General features: G+C 24.2%; 1 protein-coding gene across 5 annotated transcripts in view; it reads right to left on the reverse strand.

Moving 5' to 3' along the window:
* LOC145830140 (uncharacterized) overlaps positions 1-19,501 on the reverse strand; it is a 46,084-nt gene extending 26,583 nt beyond the window's left edge. For 3 of the 5 annotated variants that reach the window (XM_082938032.1, XM_082938031.1, XM_082938027.1), the window contains exons 1-18: positions 19,398-19,501; positions 18,937-19,156; positions 16,431-17,731; positions 16,072-16,220; positions 14,076-14,199; positions 13,842-13,891; positions 12,247-12,668; positions 10,878-11,086; positions 10,262-10,296; positions 10,027-10,123; positions 9,310-9,402; positions 7,547-7,674; positions 6,897-6,987; positions 5,236-5,340; positions 4,752-4,859; positions 3,430-3,564; positions 1,439-1,561; positions 722-829 (exon numbers count right to left, since the gene is read on the reverse strand). In XM_082938032.1, the coding sequence (XP_082794158.1) occupies positions 722-829; positions 1,439-1,561; positions 3,430-3,564; positions 4,752-4,859; positions 5,236-5,340; positions 6,897-6,987; positions 7,547-7,674; positions 9,310-9,402; positions 10,027-10,123; positions 10,262-10,296; positions 10,878-11,086; positions 12,247-12,668; positions 13,842-13,891; positions 14,076-14,199; positions 16,072-16,220; positions 16,431-17,731; positions 18,937-19,156; positions 19,398-19,472 (3,573 nt within the window). In that variant the 5' untranslated portion in view covers positions 19,473-19,501. The remainder of the gene's footprint in view (positions 1-721; positions 830-1,438; positions 1,562-3,429; positions 3,565-4,751; positions 4,860-5,235; positions 5,341-6,896; positions 6,988-7,546; positions 7,675-9,309; positions 9,403-10,026; positions 10,124-10,261; positions 10,297-10,877; positions 11,087-12,246; positions 12,669-13,841; positions 13,892-14,075; positions 14,200-16,071; positions 16,221-16,430; positions 17,732-18,936; positions 19,157-19,397) is intronic. The other 2 variants (XM_082938028.1, XM_082938029.1) reach the window with 2 other exon arrangements.
* Between the last annotated feature and the right edge of the window lie 946 nt (positions 19,502-20,447).

The following is a 20,447-nucleotide window of genomic DNA, read 5'->3' on the forward strand; positions in this document are numbered from 1 at the left end:
AATTTGCATGTATATTTTCTATATACTTTAATAGTTGTAATTAAAACAATTTAATTAATTTAAGTTGTACATACATATGTTTAACCCACAATACGCGCTTAAAACATTTTTTATGCTTAACTTTTTAAAATTTAAACATTTAATTAATATGAAACTTGGTAAAACTTTGTTTTTTAGTTTCTATATTTGTATAAGTACGCTATTTATTGATAAATATAATTTATTTTTTCACTGTGACTTATTTAGCGGTAAAACCATAAATGCTAGATGGTGCTAGTGACCTCCCAGTGCACTTTTTTGCTTTCTAATATAACGTTTTATTAGTAAAATTAATTCATATAGTCTTATAGCTATGAAAAAAAAATGAGTCAGGTTAGGTTTTTGTAACTTATTTTACTACTCTAAAACATTCTTTAGTTGCTTAAAAAAATATATAAAATTTAACCTACTTTATATGTTTTATATTCTTTGTATGAATATATATTAGCATATTACATTAGGTAGTCAAATATTTACTCTTTACTTACTCTTACAGACTTAATAGTATTAGACTTTAGGACAAAGTAAACTTTAATGCTCAAATAACCGGCAATTTATCTTTTATATTAAAGTTTATAAACAATTTGTTTTTGATACGTTTACACTGTATAGATATGTCTAAAATAAGATGATGGTTAATGATAATGTTTTAGCTGCTTTAAAATTATTTTAAAAAACCAACCGCTCTTTTTGCAATATCTCGCTCCTCTTTAATGAGGTACAATTGGGCTTCCATGTCTGTTAATTCACGCGATTGAGAAGAAACTTTTTTATCCGAGACCCTCTTCTCCTGTGTATTATTTATTATCATTTTATTTTATTTAAAACCTTAAAGCAATTATTCTGAATTTGTATTATTAAAATGATAATTAGAATAGTGCTTAAAGATAGTTGATATACAGTTTGGTATGAAAAAGTTTGTAGCTTAATACAGCAAAAGTAAACATTTGAACTTTTATGTAGTAGTTATGAAAATATTTTGTCCGCTAGCTAGCAGTATATCCGTAAATAAAAGTGAAAAATTTGCGCTCAATTCACAGCAGACTTATTATCTAACATGTGACATAACGCACCGATGAGCAACTTATGTAGCGTGTAACGTAGTAAATATGAACTTTTAAGGGGTGGGGTCGACACTTGCTACGGTCTAAAAGTTTATTTTTTGCTGCATTGCTAGTTTAAATAACTTTATTTAAGTCTTTGTATACTTTATAGTTTTATTTGCTTATACTTAAGACAATAAAAAAATATGAATTTAAAATGCTAATAAACATAATAAATAGTAAAACGTAAAATATTACAACTTTTTTAAGTATATACATACTAACATAAAAAGTACAATAAGGAAAGTACTCAGATATAAGTAATTTTTTCTTTAAAGTATTTAAGACATTCTTACATTTTTTATTTTCTCAAGTTTATCCGTCAAATCTTTTATGGCGCTATTATTTGAATTTGTTCGTCGTTTTCTTTCTAAATCTTCGGTTTTTTCTTCTAAATTTTCTATACTTTTTTTCAGATGCTAGAAAACATATTTATACAGATAAAAAATTACAAAGAGATATAAAATAACTATTAAAACAGTTTAACTAAAATAAGTTAGTAACAATGATTTTTAAACACTTTGGTTAAAAGTAAAAAAAAGCTTGGTTAATTCATGCCAATAACTCACTTAATTTATAAAATTTTAGGCCAAAGATAACACATTATAAAAAAAAAATACTGCAAACTACATAGTTATACATTCATAAATTAGCTAATAAAGAATATTTTTAATATAAAATGGTTTGAATTAACATAAATTTTATTAAAACATTAAAAAAAACGATTTAAATAGCTAAACAAGTTTATAACATGTTACAAACAAATAAATTCTCTTTAAAAAAACTTACTTCAAACAGTTTAGTATTAATATAGAAAACTAAACTAAACAAACGTTAAAACTTAAGAAAAAATTAGAATATTGTAACTGTTTTAATGAGATCAACAAAGTTTAACCACCGAAATTTTATTTACAGATAAATATGGTAAATTACTGAACTGTATACTCAAGGTATTTTTTAACAAACTTAAAACCAAACACAACAAAATTTTCACTTTTACTACCAATTAATGCATCTAATACTAATAAAAAACATTTTTTTATTTTAGTTACATAAAAAAGTTTCAAAATTTATTTGACCTTATTTTAAACTTTAGTTATTGTCTGTGCATAATTACTTTAATGAAAAAAAAAACTATTCTTCAAAAACTTTTAAAATTCTAAATAGTAAAATTGTTTTAGTACTGTATTTAAAAGCTCATAACTTTTAAAAGTAATCAGTTTTCTAGTAAGTGTTTGAACTAGTAAAAGCTGTGATTTGTACATATTTTCTTCTAAGAGCCGCTTTAATTCACAAAAAGCTTATTTTTTTCAATTTCAGTTTTATCTTTTAAACTATTAATATTTAACTTTAAGAACAAAGTAAAAAAAAATAAAATTTTACACAATATTGGTTTTGATGCTTAGAAAACATGGACAAATTTACTCGGATTTTTAAACACGCAAGATGTGTTGTTATGTTTTGTGAATTTACATCACCGTTAAAAATGTTGTAATACTTGATAATTTTTGAACTTAAAATAAATATTTTTAAGAAGTTTATAGAAGTATATTATTTTCTGTTTAAAACGAAAAAAAAATCACTTGTAATAATTCAATCTATGTAAAATAATAAATCTTAGTTTTGTTACAGCTATAAAAGTTTATTAAGTAAGTTTAAAGTTTAAGAATTTTAAGAGTGTAACCATGAAAAATTACAAAGTGTTTGTAAAGTTTTTGTTATTGTTCTCTTAAATAGTAATTTAAGAGAATAGAAATTTTTAAAATCTAATACGAATTAGAGTGTTAATATAAATAATTAAAAATATTAAATCAAACGAAAAAAAGTTAACAGTTATTTGTTTACAGTTATTATTAAAACTAAACTGTCAAAACAATATTCAGAAATTTTCGTTAAATTTTGTTTTATATAAGTTTTCACACTAACTGTAAATTTAAGTTTTGATCAATAAACGTAATTTAAAGTTGTTTAGATCCTTTTAAATTTTACAAAAAATCCTACATTTTAAACGTAATAGTTTAGTAGCAGTATCTAATAAGAGTTAAAATTAAACGAATATTCTACGACTACGTTTCCAATTTACTAATTTAAATAGACATTTATTGTTTGCAAATAAAAAATTAAAAGAATATCTCGTTCAAGAAAAAAAAACACGAGAACACATTCAATATACTATATATAATCTAAAAATAAGTAATAAACGAAGGAAAATTAAACAGATACATTGATAGATTAAAGAAAAGAACTTGTTTTTTAAGTATCAAACTAGGTAACACTTTGAACTTACATTGATATCTCTATCTTTGTTCTTTAACTGTCGATTTAAGTTAGAATTTTCTCTTTTTAAGTCGCTCAACATGTTTTCGAGTTCACTAACTCTGTTATAGAGTTTGTCGTTGTCACATCTTAATGAAGAATTTGCCTGAGTAGTAATTTTTACATTTATTATATTATGTTTTAGTGTATACTTAAATCTTCGTAATTTATATTTGATAAAAATAATCTTAAAACTAATTTTAAACAAAAATAAGTTCGAAGCTTATTTGGCTAAAGTCCACTATTTTTTAGAAACATAGGTTTTATTCAACAGTTTTAAATATATATTAATGATTTTTCTGATCTCAAAGAGTTTTGAATAAATAGAATTTTCTGTTTATTTAAAATTGGTAAGACAGTTCGAAAAAATTCAGTTAAACATTAAATTAAAAAATACCTTATGACTTATTAGATAAAACACTGTATAGAGAAAAATTAAATTTTCAAAGCTAAATTGTTTAACAAACATTCGTTGAAAATATGAACAATAATACACACATAAAACAGTAGTTTTGACTGAACAAACTCTACAATTAATGTTTATTTTATACGAGAGTTTTAAAAAGTCTTACAATATATGTTATAATCAAATGTATTAAAGTTTAATTAATTTTATTTAAAATAAAACTTCTACGTTTAGAAACATCTATACAGTTTATTATTTCTCAAGCTTTGATAGTTCTAAAATTGTTTTATCTTGTTTTACAAACTATAAGCTTATATATATATATATATGTATAGATTTAGAAATTACTTTAAATTTTTGTAAAACAAGTCTTGAAGTGTGACATAACGCTACTTAATAAATGTTAGATTATAAAACTAATATTTTACATTTATTTAAAGAAAAAAATGCTTTAAGAGAAGCATGAATTAACGGTTAACGACAGTTTTATTTGTTTTATGTTTTATTTTTACAAAATAACTTGCACTTCTGCTACAACCTTTTTTTAAACAAAACTTAGCTAATATGTCAAAACAAAAAAAAGGTTAGTAAATTATTTTTAAATCATTTGACACTTAATAATTTTTTTTTTCAAAAAATAAGTAATATTTTTCAAAAGTCAAAGTTTTATAAAGCTTGACATAAAATTTTAGTTATCTCGATTTTTTCCTTTAATATAAAATAGTTGGAAAGCTTATAAATATTTTTTATCAACTAATTTAACACTTAAATTAGAGGCAAAAAGATAAAATCCTAAAATATTTGTACAATCTAACTATTATATAGCCTAGTTATTTACATATACATTTTAAAACGTATATACGCTATAAAAGTAAGTTTTAAAGTACCTTTATAGTTTTTGCGTTTTCCTGTTTAAGTCGGCAATCGTTTTCTTTATGGACTCTTTTTAAATTTTGGATATCATCATCATAATTTATCATCTCCTCTTCAATTGTCTGATTGGAAATTTTATGTTAAGTTTTTCACTATTGAGTTAAACAACATTATAGTGACATACAAACTAAGTTTAAATGTGAAAAAGCATAAATTTTTATTGAAACCATACAATTTCTTACTATACTACTTAAGAAACTTTGAACTTAGCAAAACTTGAATTAATCTTCGTTTACACTACTTTTACTTTTATTATGTATAGGTTTTTTTGCTACAGTTAGTTAAAAATAAGCAAAAGTGTATAATCGTTGTAACAAATCATGAAAACTGTTAATAACTTAAAAATAAGTTATAGCTTAAACATATTTTTGATTGTAGACAAGTATTTATTACAAAGTAGACAATCTTTATTAAATACCAACAATAAAAGTAGTATACCTTCTTTAGGTTAGTTATTTCATTGTTTCTAGTTTTCAATAGATCTTCTTTTTCGAATCTTTCACTGACTAGATTTTGATTTGAAGCTTGAAGATTTTCTATTTTCTGCAAAACATTTTTAATGAAGTGATTTCTTTCAATTTTAATAAATAATACTTTAAGGTCTTTAAAATATTTGTTTTTTTAATTTAAAGTTTTTCTCATGAAACTCGATATAATAAGTTAATAAACTATTTACAAAATCAAAACTGTAAAGTTGTTGCTTAACTAACTTAAATGCTTTATGATATTTATAAATTAAATTCGAACTTCTACATTTTTATGAAAGTGTACGACGTTTGAAACCTAAAATAATTGAGCTACTTAATTTAATTAAGCCTTAGAATTAAAGTTTTTTTTAATAGTTAGGTTTTATTAAGTCAGGGTAATTTATTTGAGTTATTAGTTTTAAACAATTAATAAAGATGTTTGATTTCAGTAGGTAGTAAAGGTAAGACTGATGAGTATAAGATGAAAGTACTTTTTTGTAAAATAGTCTAATAAATCTCGATTGTACTATGGTTTATAAAAAAAAAAAATTTTTTAGTTATTATATAAATTTAACTATAAAATTACACACCTTTTGATATCTTTTTGACCAATAAAAATATTATAATTATGAATTCCAATATTATTTTTTGTAGACAAGACCGTTACTTTATTAGTTTTAAAACAGTATTTACAACCTGTAGATTTATCGTATGAACTTTTAAAATTTTAGGCCTCCTTTAAGAAAAGTTTTTGTATTTTATTACACAAAATTTTTCTTCTCAATTACAGAAAATGTGTTGTCTTAAATTAATTTCTACTGGTTTAAATAAACTACTTATACAAGTTTTAAAGTATTTGTGTAACAATAAATTTTATTTCTGTTGCCAAATTACTTTTAAATTTTTAGTTATTAGTTTATCTGATTAAAAAACACAAAAGAACTCATATATTTTTCATGAACAAAATAACTTTAGTGATTTTTATATCAATAATCTTCTGATTAATTTTTTATTTAAACAAATGCTTAAAAATTCACTAAAAAACATTTGACAGTGTCCTAAATCGGTTTAAAAAATAGTTTATATATAAAAATGTATAATTTCCATACTAAAATCTTAAAATACTTGTTAGACTGTAAGTTTTCGTATCTTCAACCTCTTTTGTTAGAAACAAAACTTTTGTGTGCAAAAAGTATTTTTTTAGTTACAAATATTATTTTTAGTATCAGAAGATATAACGTAATAGACCGTTGTTTACAAAAGCTATATTTTGAACTTGTCAATGATAAGTTTTAAAATATAAATTCTAGTACTAGTTTTTAAAATTTAGATCAAGTTATTCATAAGTTTAACTTAATAAGTTCATAACTCTTGTAGACTAAACTAGACTCATTTTATTTATTAGATGTTTTCAAATGTTAAAAGAAAAACAAAGCCAAGTTTTAAATATGCTACGAAGAAAAACTTAGGTTTTTAAGCTGTACAATTAATAAATAATACAACTTTACGTCATATTAAGCATCATTCAATTCATACAGGATTTAAAAACATACATCTATATATATGAGTTTAAGTTAAAAAACACTTCAATTATTTCTATAAAAGTATCTGAATTTAGTTTAAATTTATTACCTTTTTTAAATTCTGTATAGAACCATCTTTCTTATTGCATTCACTTTCGATTTTTTCAAACAATTTTTTTGGAACTGTTCCTTTCTCTAAGCTTTGATTCAAAAGTTTTAATGTAAAAGCTCTAATCAAAAAAGTTGTATTTTTAAGATTCTTAAATGTTGTAAGCATCTAATCTTACCAAACTTTGTAATGAATTATATCATTTAAATTTGTTTATTGGATTAAGAAGTTTGCTGATAAACAATCGACTAGACAAAAAAGTTAAGCAAATCTTAATCAACTATCCATTAAATGTTAACAATTTATCAGCTTAAAATAATAACTGTATAAAATGTTTAAGAAGAAATTAGAATACATTTAAAAAAAAAATTAATGTAAATATGAAAACATGAACATATTTTATATTTTTCTGAGTATATTTCGTATATAAAGTTATGACTTAATTTTTAGTAGTAAACTAGTTGATATAACTGATCTACTAAATTAATTTTAAATTATTCAAGTATAGGACTTTTAAAACTTATTTATCAAGATAAGTAGTATAAACAAGTATTTTTAATTTTTTCTTTGAAAGCTTTAGCAGATTAAGCAGTTTTTATTTATTTCTGAAACTTTTTCTTAGTATTAATAAAATATAGTCAAAATATTACTTGTTAAAATTGATACTGAGACGTTCATAGTTAATTTTTTCTCTTTTTAAACTTTCTTCCAACTTTGAAATTGTATCATCAAAAAACTTATTAGAAAGTGCAGTATCTTCTTTTTCTTTTTTAGTTTGCTATAAAAAGAATTTTTCATATCAAACGTTTATATTAAAATAGTTGAGTAGTAACTACTTACACACTTTCTGTCTTTAGTTATTTAAACTAAATAAAATAAGATCTTTTTTTTTTCAAGTTTTAGTTTATTTCTATTAAAAAAAGCTTAAACTTTAGTTTAACTTAGAGATTGGCAAACAGCGGCCCGTGTTGTACATTTAAGATAATATTATATCTTTTAATGAAAATAAAATTTTTGGATTTTTTTAGCAAATACTTACAACTAGGTTCTTAGTTTGATAACTGGTAAGTACTTGTGCTTTATTATTGCTTATTTTATCAAATCTGTTTTTTAAAATAGATCTTTTTCTTGATTACAACAAACTTTTTTAGTAAAAGCGGCCAAAATAAGACGTTTTGCTAAACAGTGCGGCCTGCGAACAACTTTGTCTAGGAGATTTGGCTTGCGATTTATTTAATGCTACCGATCCCTGATCTAACTTAGTATTACTTCTCAAACTTTATGAAACATTATGAGCTCTAAAAACAAAAAAATAAGCTTAAATGTTTTACTACAGGGTTAATAAATTTGTAAACTTAATTGTTCACTTTTCCTCATTAAATACACTATAAACAGACTATTTAAAAATAAAATCTTACACAGTTTTCCATCACATTTTTTAGTAGTTTTTTTTAATAAAATATAAAAATTCTATCACAATGTTTATTTTATATCAAGATCATTAAAGATTTATTATCAAGATCATTAAAGTTTAAACAATGCATACTGTTAAATTATGCGTTTGTAATAATTTTAACAAAACTGTTTGGCTTTTATTTTTAAAGTTATTTATTAGTGATTGTATAGAAGATAAATAAGTAAATTGTTCACAGTTTTGATGATTGAAAATTAAAATATCATAAGTTTTTTTTTAATTCTTTGTATGACCAAAAACATTGTGTAATAAATATTTTCATTTATAAATCATAATAAATAACTTAGAGATCATTAGCTTAGAAATTATTTTTGTATTATTGAAAACTATAAAAAGTTCTATTTTAACTATTTCATGTTTAAATTTCGTTTTTTTTTCCCATAATTTCAAGCTTTTTTTTTGTAAATTAATAGTTGGTTACAACTATTTAAGCATATTTTTTTCATAAAAAAGTTTGAAAATGTAATATTAATCTTATTCGAAAAATATTAAAACCGTCACTTCTCTTATGTTAATTTTTGTTTGACAATATACTTAAGGGTAGAAAATTTAATTTTATGTGAACTATTAAAAACATAGTAGCTAAAAAAATGTTACCGACAAAACTCTCTTTAAATCTAATGTGTTTTAGTTTGAATAAAACCTTAAACTTATACAAATTTGTAAGAAACATTTATACAACTCTTCTTAAAAGTAAGAATGTTTTATACTCTTAAGTGTTTAAGTAATTTGACTAGAAACAGTTTTTAAACAGTAAATACTAAGCTCTTAAAGTTATGTCAGAATGTTTTAACACAAACAAATAAAAAAGGCTAAGTGTATATATTAATTTTATTAAACAAATTTACAATTTTTAAAAACACAACTGCTTAGTATTAAATTAATCTAGTATGAGTAAATTTCAAAGAAACCATTTTAATTACATAAGTTTCAACATACTTCAGCTTGTTGTTGAAGACTATCGACTAAATTTTGAAGTTGTTTTATTCTATTTTCTAGTTCTTCTATGTGAATTGAACTATCACTGATTTCCTTTATACGTTTTTTAAATAAAATTTTTAATTTACACTAAAACAACTTTATAGTTATATATATTATAAGTTAATATAAAATAAGTAAACTTAACGATTTAGTATTAGGTAGTTTTTAGCTGTATAAATTTGAATAATAAAAACTTACCCAAAAAAGTTATGTTTTTTAGTTTTGTGTTCCAATAATAGTACTGATTTAAATTATTAAACTTTTTTTTGTAAAGAAGGGATACAACTAAAAAAATAAAAAAAAGACAAACACACGTTCATTTAAAATGTTTAAAACATTTACTAAAACTTTTTAAACAAATTTTCTAGTAAAATTCTTAGACTAAAAACTGCTATGAATAATAAATAAGACTATTTAGCTTTTAAGATCCGCTTGCAAACGGCTGCTTATAATTTCTCACTCGATGACAAATAAGTTTGCTGTTTAAGTTTTTCATTTAGTTTAAGACTGTAACACAAACGTAATTCTAATTATTTTGTACTTCAATAAAAGTTACAAACTAGCATTAAACATAAAAAACTTAAAACATAAAAATATTAAATTAAAAATAGTTAAATCTAGTTACAAATTGATTATAAAATGTTTTATTTATGTAATATTATAACATTTTTTCACTTTTTCGGGTTTTGAAGTATCTTTGCTGGTGATGTGTATGAACTTGATACTAGTTGATCTTTTACGCGGCCTTTCGTCAGTGTCAGATTTTTTTGTTCTGTTTGTTTTAATTTGTATCATTTGTCTGCATTGTTTTTGTTTAATATTTTTCAAACATACAAATGATTTAAGTTTTTATTAAATTTGATTGTTAAATTACTAATAAGTTTGAAAAAACTATTTTTTTAAATCAAACCTTCTGATTAAACTTCTTCCTCTATTTTTGCTTTTCTGTTAAAAATTTGTAATTTATTTAAATGAAAAGCGATATAAAAATTGTTAAAATTATCTTATATTATTATATAAGCCTTTAAATTGTTTGAATTAATCTAAGAATGCAAAAAATAAGATATTAAAAGTTTTGCATTACTTTACTTCTTTCATATTAAGTTTTATTTTATATTAAAATTATTTCTTTTTTTTAGAATAAAAAGAAATTCTTATATTTAGTTTAACAAGTTTTTGTTTTTTGTTTTAAAGCACTTGCAAATAACGCCTAAAAAGCAAACAAATAAAACTTAACTTTGTTTACATACTACAAATATAAAGTTAAAAACAAGCTTATATTTTTATCTACATGACATTTTAAAATTGTACATAATGCTGTATATATATATTTGTTCGTCATTAGCAAACTGTACTAACTTTATGGCATATTTAACAGAAGCTGTTTACTCATTTAGTAATACTTTTTTGCTTATAATATTTTTTAAAGTTGTTAGTAAATACACAGGAAGACTTATGGTTCTAAACTATAAGCGTTAGCTACTTTGAATAAGTATAGATACAGTATTTAAAATTTTTACTCAAACCCGTTTGCTACTTGCAGTGCTTTCTTCACTTTTCGACGAGGAGCTTTCCCAAGAGCAAGTAGTCGCATCATCAGATGATTCTTTCCTCATTTTACTTTTTGCAGTTAACTGGTTGATTTTGCGCTGTTTTTGCTTGCTGATGATGCTCTTGCTTGGACTCGTCACCTTCAGTGAGCTCACTTCAACCTGCGGTTCATCTTCACTACTTTCTAAAATGTTTGTTACTTGTTTTATAAAAAAATGAAAATGAAAAATAAACCTAACTTAAAATATTAAGTTTTAAATAATATGAAATTAAATCAAATTAGATTTTAAAAGTTAGTCACTATTGTCAGTAAGAAATAAAAACTTTATAATTTTTTTATTTAACAGTATGTATATGTATAAAACATGCTAAATCATTACAATTTTCTTTACAAAAATATAAAATTGCAGAAGTTATAAAGAAAAGCTTAAAAGTATAAAAGTGTTTTACAAAACCACAACATTATCAAGTATAAGATATAGAAGTAAAACTTTATTATTTAAATCAAAACTGCACAGTGAAAACTTATTTAGTAAAATCTGCATTACTTGTTTAAGTTCTTAAGAAATTTTCATGTTTATATATACAGTATATTTTGTTCAAGTTACAGCTTTATACACTCAAAGTGAGTCGGTTGAAAACATTTTTATTTTAATTGCAAATTACAACAAATTTAAGTTTAAAATGCTTAAAATATATTTCACAGCAAATAGTTAACAATAAGTAAAATAAATAGAAAAAATTACTGCAAAAATTTAACACCTCGTACAAAATTATTGAAAATATTGCTATTAAAAGGGCGACTTATATACACTGGTACAATGACATTTTCATTTGCAAAAGTTTTCGATGAATTTTCTGTAAATTTTATAGTATGTGATATTTTTTTATAATTTTATTGAAAGTAGGGTCGTATTATGTCAAACAGTTACTTTTTAAACTTTTACAAGGATGAAAAACATAGTGTCTGTTAATTCAGCTTATTTACAGTGTATAAAACTTAATAGTATTGTTTCAAAAGCTATATTAAACAAAATTATATATACAAAAATATTTAGCTTCTTTCTAAAGAATTTATACAAAAAGTAAAACAAGAGCTTTTTAAGTAACTTTAGTTTAGATTTATGACGAGCAAAAATGTTTTGAACTTAAATTACAATAACTTACAAATTTAACTATTCAATTAGAAAATAATAAACATTTATAATAAAAATAAAACAGTAAATGGTAACATTCAAAAATGTTTATTTAGTAGTGAAACAGACTACATCATATGTTTTCCATGTATTTATAAAACTAATTATAAACTTTAAAATCAAACTAATAGAAAATATTTAAATAAACCTGAAGTATCAACACTAGTAGCCGTATCAGACGTACTTTTCATATATTCTTCTTTTTTAATCAAAGGCTTTTCTTCTTCAAGTAAAGGTTCTTCTTTTTTAAGAATAGGTTCTTCTTTTTTAAGAATAAGTTCTTCTTTTTCACTGGACACTGAATCATTAGTTTTAGGATCTACTTCAATCTCAGGTGTAACATCATTTTTAGTTTTATTTGTCTTATTCTCAGTAAACTCTGGTAAGTCGTTACTTGAAGGTTTTGTTTCAGATGGTTTAATTACGTCTATCTCTTTTTGTTTCGGCTTTTTCCAAGGCTTTGGAGCATCAAAGCTTGCAAACTTTGGTTTTTTGACTTTCCGTAATTTTTTTTGTGCTTCAAGAAAAGGTAACAAGTCTTCCTCTTTTTGTGGATTATTAACCGATGATCTGTAAAAATCTATATTTTAAGAAGTTACGTTAATAAATTTGAAAGTATCTCAAAGTAAAATTTGAAGTAATAAATTTTATACCATAATGACATGCTTTGTTAGATAAAGTATTGTCCGCACAATAAGTGGTATGAAAGCAAAGTAATTTAGTTTATATAGTTTGGTTTTACTTTAGTGCAGACCTTTGTTGAACTGCATAAATTTAGTGAGGAGAAATAAGTTAAGTTGCAGATAAAGTTTAGATACAAGTGTTTGGTTGTGACGACATAATTTTAAAGTGCTTCTTTACTCAGGCGTAAATTAAAACCTACTTTCATAAGATATATTTCAGTACAAAAAATATATTGGTTTAACTAGCACTAATTTCGTAATCTACAAAAAATAACACACTCAAGTATTAATAAAGTTCTTACAAAAAAGAAAGACTTTAAAAAGTAAGTAGAAAACAAGGTATCATTTATTTTAATAAGTTTTAAATCGATTAAAAATTTTATTCTTGTAAAACGTGTATTTCTAACCGTTGTTCAACAGGTGTTTTATAGTTTTTCAACAATTATTCTTGAAAATATTTATAAAAATTTTTGATGCGTTGTTATTATTTTGCAAATATAGAATGTTTATGTGTATGAGATATCTTTTTGTTTATAATTTTAGAAAATATCTTTATCTTTATTTTAGAAGTATACCATAAAATACTTAAAAAAATCTTCAAAATAGTATATTGTAGAACAGGTAAATGCTATAAACAGTAACGTAAAACTTTTAAAACCGCAGTCAAACATTTTTTGTAGCAATTTTTGATTAGAAAAAAGTAAAAACTCTAATATACTTTTACAGAATGTTTTTAGTTAAAAAATTGTTTCACTAAAAATTTAAATATATAAAAACATGATTAGTGCATAGTTAAAAAAATTATAGAAAGTTTGTAAGTTCTAATGCTTTGTAACTCTAATTGGTAATAAAAATATCTTTTTAAGGTTTTAGAAATGTATTCACAAAAGTAATAAAGTTATTAAAATATAAACTTTATAGCCATTAAGACTATTGAGTACTTGAATGAAAAGTTACTATGAAATAAATCTCATTAGCGTTTACTCTATTAAAAATGTTATAGTGTTTTAAATTATTGAGAGTAACACTTTTTCTAACCAGTTTTAATAATAAAACTTACACAGAGCTTTTTGTGCTGGTTCTACTACTTCTGCTAGGAAACCTACGTTGCTGTAAACGAAAACAAGGTTAGTAAACGAATTAAAATACTTATAAAAAACTTAAAGTTATTGATTTATATACCAAGGTATTATTTCATTTTGAAAATATATCTAAAAATAAAATAAAACTTTTTTTATTAATTAGAAATAATTTATGAAAGCCTCTTATTAAAAGTTAGTAAAATCAAAGTTACCTGTACAACGTTTTCACTTTTATCTTCAAAAAACCCAATCAAATTAGAAACTGGTTTTGTTGAGTTTTCATCAACCATTGCAAATTTAAGTCGTGAATTCTTAGGTGGTGACATACTTCGCGCTCTGATTTTTAAAGCAAGCAAGTTTTATTTAAAGCATATAATTCATTGAAATATTTTTACAAATCCTAATTAAAATATTTTACACCTGCAAAAAATCAAAAAGTAATGATGAAAACTTTATCGCCTAAATTAGTTTTTTACGAGTTTTGTAGCTAGACATTTTTTCAATATAAATGCATCACATAGATTCAAAAAACTATACAAATAATTAAGCTTGATTAAAAAAAATGCAATACATGTTTATCAATTTAATGTTGCTGTACAACAATCTTATTGTGCTATAACTTAACATAGTTATTTTTTTTAGCTGTAGCTGTATAAATTCAGAAATAACTATCAAAAACTCTAAGCTGCTGCATTTCATGTTGTTTTTATTAAAATCTAATTCACTTTTAGCAACTTTGTTTTATGTTTATGTCTTATAATTAACACCTACAAAACTCTAATTATCTCAGAATTTTGTAAAGAATATTTTAACTATTTCGACTGATTTGCAGTCAAATTTGAAAAACAGTTATAGTCTGCAATTAAAATTTAAGTATATATATAGTCTGCAGCACTCCAGTTTACAACTGTCAATTAAAACAACAGGTTAGTTTGTTTTGTTATGCTGATGTGACATGAATGCGAGAAGTTTTAAACATAGGAGAAACCAATTGTTTGCAGATTACTTGTGTTTTTTCAAAAAAAAAATCAGTTAGTACTTAAATACTATGCAACATGTAAAAAATAATTGCACGTTTTGATGCTCTTTTTTAATTAAATTGTTAATTTAAAAACAGTACTTTTACTATTTGTTAAAAAAGCAATTTAACTTGAAACATTCCATTGTGTAACAGATAGTTATAGCAGAATTACAAATAAAAGGCTTTTATAGAGTATCATTAACAAAATTGAATTAAGCAAGTTAACAAGTAAAAAAAAACTTAAATATACTTAGTAAATTTCAATAAAATATTTTATTGATTGCAATTAATATTAGTATAAGTTCAGTTATAAAGAGTACGTTATCAGAAAAGTTACAAAGTTAATTTTACAGAAACAGTAGAAAGCTGAATTTATATAAACAGTATAAAATGTTTTATTTTAATTTTTTTCGTTAATGATCAACAATCTCGACTATTTAAAGCTCTTTAAAATAGTACTTTGACGCAACCAGTTTAAAAATAACTGAGAGTAAGTTAAATGAGAGTAGTTTTACTGGGAATAAAATTGTAGTAAATTAATGTTACGGTTTGAAAATGTAGTTCTTAAAGCAATAAATAACAAAGTCAATGTGTGAGCTTTAAAACTAATTTAAATAATTAAACAGTTATTGCAGCTTTGATTTAAAATTATGCTGGAATAGTAATTTAGTATAATAGATAAAATAAGAAAACATTCTAGACATAGTTTAAATTCATTTTTCTGCTTGAAAAGGCATTACGCAATTTGATCTGCTTCGCTGAAAACCGCATTTTAAAAATCCCACATATATTTCAAATTTTGAAAATATAAAAAAGTATCTTAACTATTACAGATCTTTTATAAATTTTACTTTATTGGATTTAAAAAAAAAATATTTTTAAATAAAGCTTAGACAAAAACTTATCATAACAACCATTAATTATAAAGTTGTATTACGTTAGTTGTACTGACGTTACTTACCAAAAAACACTTACAAAACTTTAATATAGTTTAAAAGAAAATTAAACAAATTGACCATGTTTTTTTTATAATTATCGTATTTTAGCTTAAATTACAACTGGGTTTAAACAAAGATGCAATACTAATGACAAAAAAATAGAATAAGTACTAACAAAATTATTTAAACTTCTTGAGTAACATAGAATATAATGTTTTCAATCTTGTTTTTAACTCAAAAAAAAACTACCTGTTTATTTTGTTCAGGTCATCCATTGCTTTACCCGGTGACAGACTTCTAGATCTGTTAGGGATGCTTTTATTTTTTCCGGATGTTCCTGCTTTGTGTCTTCTTCCGAGTCGTGATGATGTTTGAATCTGTAGATTAATCGTTGATTTCTGTGTGATTTTAAGTAATGATTTTAAGATTTTAAATTTTGGAAAAAAACAAAGAATTTAGGTTTGTCTAAGCAAGTATTGTGGCAAAAATAACAGTAGGAATGTATATTCGGTATATTTTTTATATGAACAATTAGTCTGCTACAATAGTAAAAATAGTTATAGTGTTTAGATTAATACAAATGATCTTTTTTTTTACTTTTTACTAACAAATTCTGCAAGTGAAGGTGAATTTTCATTGGTTTGAACTACTGGCTCAATTTTCTCTTTTTCTTCTTCTTCTTCTGATGACGAAGATGAGGACTTCTCACTGCCTTCTTTTGGTGTATCTGTTGTAACTTTAACTTCGTCAGTTGTACTGCTTTCTGGCTCATTTACAGTTTCATCTAAGGAGTTGTGTTTAGGTTCATCTTTTACTACAGAAACCTTATCTTCAATCAAGTTACTATCGTCAAGTGCTGCCTCTCCTATCTCATCGATGATGCTTTCCAACTTTTTCTGAAGGTTTTCAGGCACTACTTCAGCAGTTTTGTCACCAGGACTATCACAAACCGCATCTACTACGTCAGATTCATCCGTATTTGGTGTTTCTTCATTTGATCCAGATGGTGAATCTAATTCTTCAGGTGCCTCTACTTTATCGTCGTCCTTTTCGGTTTCGGGTTTTTCGTAAAACTCCAAGTCGCTAGATATCTCTGCTTCTTTTTCATCGGAAGAGTACGAGTTCGAACTTGAACTAGAAGAACTGATTTCTTGTTTTATTTCCGGAATAGCACCCACGCAATCAGACAAATTATCACTTGAACTAGATTTGTTTGAAAGAGTACTTTCGGGTTTTTCAGTTACGGGTTCTTTTATATCAATTTCTTTTGTCGGACTCGAAGAATCTGATTTTGTGTTTTCCTCACTTTTAATATCTTCTGCTGAACTTTCTTCTTTTTCTGGGTTTAGCAGTTCATCATTGTTTTCAACTGTATTTTCTGGTAAACATTCTAAATCTTCATTATCCGTTTTATCTTCAACATGTCTAGGATTTATTTCGTCAGAAATTTCCGGTTGAGGCTCTACATAATCAGGCTCACCTTTTATAAACTCTTTATCTTCATTTACATCATTAACATCCTTCGGAATATCCGGAACATTTTGCGAAGCTTCAGAGGTGGTGTCAATAACTTCTGCATTAGTATCAGCTGTCTCGCTCACAGATAACAACGGAACGTCGTGCACCACCAAATCTCCTTTTGGTTCGTCAGGGTTATTTTGAGCCGTCTCTTTTTCCGGTTCAAAAGATTTTTTTGGAGAAACTAATACTTTTGGGCTTTCAACCTTGATTTCAGGTGGGCTCGGTGCTTTGAGCTGGATCTCAGGGTCCATCAAGTCTTTAACCTCATCATCAACGTCATCAACTGTGTAAGTGTCAGAAGGTGGGTTTATGTCACTTATTACGTCATCATTTGGAGCTGGCACCATATGGCGTTGCTCGTTATCTTCTAAAATGACATAGGGTAGTCCTGAAAATTTTATTAAACAAGCTAAGAAGTATTTATATGAAAAAGTTTAAAAATTAACTTATATTAACTTATCATTAAGTTTTGATTATGGAGACTAGGAAAACAACAGGCTACTAAAAATTAAGTTTTGCTAACAAGTCCATCAAAAAACTCTTATTTAAAGAGACTTAAGTACTTATTAAATAAAATTGAAACATAGTTTTTTTTTTTTCATTAACTAAATCGATTTTATTTAAAAAGTAAATTTAAACTAGAAACTCTGTTTCCATTGTGCTATTGTGACATTAACAAGGGTTTTAAATTTTCATTTTTTTGATAGAAATAGTTACAATTACTATAGTTCTTAATTAACACTATACCTCAGTCTAAATAAATTCAAAATATTTTAAATGCCTAAAAATTAAAACCTACATTACAAACTTAAAAAAAAAGTTTTATAAGTAGGAATTGGCAGTCTTTTATAAGTAATGGACTGGACTTACTGTAAAAACTATTTTGCGCGCTAGATTTAGAAATACATAAATCTTTTGTGGGCTGCTCTAACTTTAAAATTTGTTTGAAAGAAATTTAAAAATAAAACTGTCTTTTTAAAAACTAAATCATATTAAAATAACAAGCACCACTACTTATACTTACAATCAAATTGAAAACGTTTATGAAAATGTTGTAAAAAACTTAACATAAGATTTTTTGGGGCTAAAATTACATCATTGCAGGCTAGAGACTTCTATCTGACGGGTTTGCTGCCATGACATAAATGATCGTTTTCTATTTATCATGCATTACTTAAACACAGCAGATAAATTAACTACAAGTTTAGTTTTTCATAACGAACAAAAATATTCTTGTATCAAACAGCAACCATACCAGGTCACTAAAGTAAACTTTAAAATAAAAATTATCATAAATCATTCTGTTTAATTTAACAAAATAATGTATTTGTCAAATGTACACGCTCCATTTCCATAAAGATTTATATTAAAAATCTTATAAGATTAGAGTTACTTATGGTTAAATCTTACTTAATTGTGAATTTTTACTACTAAATGCAATTATACAAGAAATTTTGAAATATTAACTTATAACAATTTATAAAATTATTCAAAATAGTCAATGTTATGAATTTATTAAAAACTAGATTTGTTTTTTAATTTGCGTACCAGTAGTTTTGTTTATAACTATATTTTCAGAAACTAAAATTTTACCTTTTATATCCTTTATACTGACAGACACTCCATATTGGTCTTTTAAAGGTGTAGAAGGCGATTTGTGTCTTTGCCTGGAACCTAGTGTGTAACTCCTACTTCTCGGCTTTGGTTTGGGCTTTGATCCTCTTTCTAACGTTTTTGATTTTTGTTGAGGCTTTTCAAACATTGACTTTGCAATTTTAAAACTCGAAGCAGACAAATCAAATGTAGGAGATGCCTGTACATTCAAAAACAAAATTATATTTTTGTTATTAGCTTTTTATCTACAAATTCATGGCTAAACAACTGTCTAAACTTTATAAGTGAAAACAAGTAAAATGTCTATTTTTATAAAGCTTACCTTTTGTTTACACATATATATTTTTCCTTACTATTCTTACTAAAACAATGTTAAAATTTTGCCGGTTGCTTTTAAGTAACAAATAAAACTTATATATGTAAAGTAAAAAAACGTTTACATTGGAAACTCTGCTGCTTGCCCTACTAACAGGTCGCTCGAAAACCAGATCGGGAGTTAGTTCGATTGTTTCCATTTGTTTTACACTGATACGAATAGTAACGACCTAATAAAAATAAATACTAATCAAAGTGTTAAAGCTATCATTAAACTAAACTATTTTATATAAATTTGTAGTTTTATTGCTTTTTCAAATGTTAAAATATTAGTATGAGTATTGTTTTAGATTGCAACACTTTTGAATTAATCACAATAAATACATGGTATTTAAATTTAAGCTTCACTAAAAAAAATTTATACTGTAATTAACTTGTAAATTTTATAACAGGCAACAATAAAAGTTAGCTTTCATACTTTCCAAAACAAATATTTTATACCATAAAAAATACTATACAAAAAAATATAGCAATAGATCAAGTTCTGTACTAAAATTTTTGTCACAAAATAAGGAACTAGTTAATGTATAAAGTTTTCTAAAGCTTGCAAATTTTGTTTTCATTGTTAACATTGAGCTTGTATTAACAGATTACTTATACATAACGATTAGTGAAATATTTCTTTTGGCATTGATCTGATACTTAAATACTATCTAATTAATTACACAAAACTAAAATATAAAGCTTCTACAACAACGCATTTTTAGCTTTGTTTAACCACAATAGAATGTTTAGCAAAATTGATAAAATTTCAAACAAACAATATAGCCAGAGGGAATTTTTTATTATAAAAATGTATAACTTTAAGGTAAAAACAAAAAGTATACAACTTTTGTTTTAGATTGTGTTTTGTTAGAATACAAATCTAACTGTGAGCTTTAAATGATAACTTAGTAAATAAAAAAATAGTAAACTAAATTATAAATTTTAATACAAACAAAAATAATTACATAATCGTTTATAGAGAAAATAAAAAAATCTTTACTTAACAGCTTATGCAAAATAGTTATTTGCTATCTTCATAAAACTTGAAGAACAACTATATTTTTAAAGTAATACTTTTCTAAATCACAGCTTAAGTAATGACTGCGACATTGAAAAACAAATAAAAGTTT

This window comes from Thalia democratica, chromosome 2, assembly GCF_965202585.1.
Source record: "Thalia democratica chromosome 2, ktThaDemo2.hap1.1, whole genome shotgun sequence".
Lineage (NCBI taxonomy): Eukaryota > Metazoa > Chordata > Thaliacea > Salpida > Salpidae > Thalia > Thalia democratica.